Here is a 4131-nt window from a genome sequence, read left to right as displayed (position 1 = left end):
ATGAAATATGCTATAAAGTGATGTAAATATAAACCTCAAATGAAAATCATTTTTCTTCAACCTTTTTTTCTAGTTTCCTACTACCCGTGAGGAATGGCAGGGTATTGCGGCCGATTTTGAGACCAGATGGAACTTTCCAAACTGCGGAGGGGCCATCGATGGGAAGCATGTCCGCATTACACAGCCACCCAAATCTGGTTCCTTGTACTATAACTATAAAGGGTTTTTTAGTGTAGTACTGCTGGCGATAGTGGACGCCAATTATGAATTTGTTTATGTGGATGTGGGTAAAAATGGCAGGGCATCAGATGGAGGTTCACTGAAAGACACTCTTTTTTACCAGCACCTTGCCACAAAGCGCCTAAACCTCCCTTCTAGTGATGATTGCCAAAATGGACTAAATTTTGTTTTCCTAGCTGACGAGGCATTCGCACTCCATGAGCACATCATGCGGCCCTATCCTCAGAGAGTGCTTAATCAGGAGCGTCGTATTTTTAATTACAGGCTTTGCAGGGCGCGACGCACTGTGGAAAATGCCTTCGGCATAATGAGCAACAAGTTCAGGATTTTCCACAGTGCAATCAATATGCGCATCGACAAAATCCAATGGATAGTGATTGCAAGTTGTGCCCTGCATAATTTTTTGAGGCGCAAATCAAGACACGAATTACCTGTAGTGTCAGAACCGGAACCAGCACAGCAGTCTCAGGACATCGATGGGTGGACCTCCCTTAATGCAAACCCACTGGCACATGGGTCATCACAGCGTGCAAAGCAGGTCAGAGACCAATACCTGGCCTACTTCAATGGAGAGGGTGCATTGGACTGGCAGCTTCAAGCAATTGCCTGATACTGAACCTGCTATTTGTACATATTTGTTTAAGATACATTACTTTGACTGCAATGTCCAAAAAATTTGCATGTGTTGTATTTTTGGAACAAATGCTATGTTTCAAGTATTAAATAAGTTTAGCTTACTATTTTATAAAGTTTATTGTATGTTACCCAAATGTATATTGTTTTTATTGAAAACCCAACTGTGATAGCTGAATGGTAGTGTACACAGATTGTGACGTAGTTATCAATACCTTTGGGGAAAGCAGTAATTTATGAGAACAACAAAGTTTTGCAGAAAACAATATTTATTGCCCTTTCCACAAAAAATTGCAACCAGGCAATGTAGATTTTTTCTTTACAAAATAAAATGTGGTCCTTTCCACAAAAAATTGCAACCAGGCAATGTAGATTTTTTCTTTACAAAATAAAATGTGGTCCTTTCCACAAAAAATTGCAACCAGGCAATGTAGATTTTTTCTTGACAAAAAAAAATGAGGTATGATTTGTTTTCGGATCATAAAAACTATACTTCAAAGTAATGTGTTACAAGAACTTTCCATCAAGCCACATATCACTACTTCCTAACGGCTCAGCATTAACTTCTAGATATCAGGAACAGAGATATCTTAACTACCCAAAGGGACTGCATATATTATAACATTTACAACTTGTACAGATCAGGCTCACAAAGGAGAGTGGCCTGTGCACCCACCCATACAGAGGGGGTACCACTCGGGCCGGGAGTGGAAGTTTGATATTGGGGCTGTGATGAGGTAGCACTTGGGCTACAATACAAGGGTGGGCTTGTATGTTCAGTAAAACTTGGTGGTGGGTATGATGTGCGAGATGGGTATTGGTTAGGGGGAGGACGTTGGCCTTGCTGCGTTGTATATGATGCTGATGATGCAAGGTTAATATCACGCCTTAATTCGCCACTGCGCCCCCGTATCATCAGATCATATACAATCCTCTTGAAATGGATGCGCTGGTCTGGTACCATTGCCTCCAATTCCTGTGCAACATGTGTACCAAAAGCATTGAATTCATTGGGTAACTTATGCAGAACCTCCTCTGCACTTTGGAGAAACCGCTCGGCACGGTTTGGTGCTGAACTTGAGGAAGCTCTAGACTTGATTGTGGTGAGGGTCCTCTTGGGTCTTGACGGAGGTGTGCTTTCCACCACCACAGCAGTCTGCTCGGCTTCGGTTTGTTGGGTGTTGGGTGGCTCTGTCTCCGCATCCGAAAGAGTGACCTTGAATGTGCACAAAAATAAACTGTCAATAACAAATTACATCAAGCTAAATAACACAGTAAATAATATTATGTATACACTCACCACGTTGCTATTATCTGTTTCCTCCTCTGGCAATAGCCCAGGAGAGACTTCCATCATTGAACACTGTGACTGACTTAGGGGGTCTTGATCCTGTAGGAAATGGAGCTGATCATAGTACCATAAAGATGGTTTTTCAATCTCCTCTACCCCGGCTCCAGAGCGTTTGGAATCCTCATATTTCTTGCGTTCTTTTAAGTATACTGTACGGAAATTTTGAATCTTCTTTTTCACAAACTTTATGTCGGCAGAAGCATTTATGCCTTTGACGTATGTCAGCATTTCCTGCAGTGCCTTGTTGCGTTTCTCCTTATTAGCATAATTTTTGTCCTTGACCCGCCACAGACACTCATTCGCCTCATACATGTCCAGAAATCCTGTCCAAAATTCCTGGTTTGGGGTTGCCATTTCTTAAAAAAAAAAAAAATAATAATTTAATATCAACACAACACTGACATCACATATACTGTAATAAAGCACTTTCTTCACGCAGCTCTCCATCCCCTGTGATAATGCAGCCTCACCCTCCATCCCCTGTGATAATGCAGCCTCAGCCTCCATCCCCTGTGATAATGCAGCCTCCCCCTCCATCCCCTGTGATAATGCAGTGTCACCCTCCATCCCCTTCATGCAGCCAGGTCTCCCATCCCCAACCAAGCACCATTTTCTTGCAGGCACCCCCACCTACCCCTTGATGTATGCAGGCGACCCCTCCCAACCAAGCACCATTTTCATGCACGCACCCACACCTACCCCTTGATGTATGCAGGCGACCCCTCCCAACCAAGCACCATTTTCTTGCAGGCACCCCCACCTACCCCTTGATGTATGCAGGCGACCCCTCCCAACCAAGCACCATTTTCATGCAGGCACCCCCACCTACCCCTTGATGTATGCAGGCGACCCCTCCCAACCAAGCACCATTTTCATGCACGCACCCACACCTACCCCTTGATGTATGCAGGCGACCCCTCCCTACCAAGCACCATTTTCATGCAGGCACCCCCACCTACCCCTTGATGTATGCAGGCGACCCCTCCCAACCAAGCACCATTTTCATGCACGCACCCACACCTACCCCTTGATGTATGCAGGCGACCCCTCCCAAACAAGCACCATTTTCTTGCACGCACCCACACCGCAGCTGAAACACCCATGACAAAATGTACTTGCTTTTTGTGCCTGTCTCCAGCTCCTCGTGCCTCCTCTGGGTGTGTGCGTGCGTCGTGGTTTTTTTCCCTTGCTCCAGCTCCTCGGGCCTCCTCTGGGTGCGTGTGCGCCGCGGAATGGCTGATGGGGAGTGCCTGGGCAGTGTCCAGGAAGTGGCCAGGGCGTGCCGCTGATGACGCGCATTGCTTGCTAGAAAGCATACGATACAGTGTGCCGTACGATATGCACTGTATCTTATGCTTTCTAGCCAAAATTCAGTTGCATGCTCACCCGACCAGCTCCCTCCCAGACGACCGGCGGGAGCGCGCATCGTACGTCGGATAGTGCGTACACACGGTAAGATATAGTGCACTATCTAGCATGCTATTCGAAACCAGCTAGATAGTGTGCTAGATTTTGCACTATATCTTACCGTGGGTACGCACCTTAAGCATTATGAAAGCAGGAAATGTGGCCCATGTACAAAATAACCCCCATTGTAGCATGATTTGAGTCATGGATAAAAATGTTGAACTGTCTTTGTTTCTAGAATTATAGTTGCAAGAGGAGACCTCAATGATTTTGATAAAGGGTGATCATTAGGGAGTGTTTGGCAGGAGAACCCTGTATATACTAGGTGAGTAGGCGATATTGTTCACAATGTCTCAGAATGTGATTTCTGAGTCATATTGTGGACAATATCGCCTGGTGTGTTCACTCCCTGTCGTTAACGATATGCTCTCCCATGCAAGCACACGCCATCTCTTCAGGATCTCATGCTCCTCCCAACTGCTTCACCCCACCTGTGGGAG

At 45.6% G+C, this 4131-nt stretch overlaps 1 protein-coding gene across 1 annotated transcript; it reads right to left on the bottom strand.

The window, feature by feature from the left end:
- Positions 1-1351: 1351 nt before the first annotated feature.
- LOC146072444 (uncharacterized) lies at positions 1352-2749 on the bottom strand. The gene is made up of 2 exons (XM_083179682.1): positions 2174-2749; positions 1352-2089 (listed from the first exon to the last, which is right to left on the bottom strand). The coding sequence occupies exons 1-2, from the start codon at positions 2576-2578 to the stop codon at positions 1499-1501; spliced, it is 996 nt and encodes a 331-aa protein (XP_083035808.1). The 5' UTR covers positions 2579-2749; the 3' UTR covers positions 1352-1498.
- Positions 2750-4131: the final 1382 nt, after the last annotated feature.

This window comes from Crinia signifera, chromosome 4 (assembly GCF_055691185.1).
Source record: "Crinia signifera chromosome 4, ASM5569118v1, whole genome shotgun sequence".
NCBI classification, from domain to species: Eukaryota; Metazoa; Chordata; class Amphibia; order Anura; family Myobatrachidae; genus Crinia; species Crinia signifera.
Note: the sequence above shows the minus strand (reverse complement) of the source record. Positions and strands in the feature narration are given on the sequence as shown.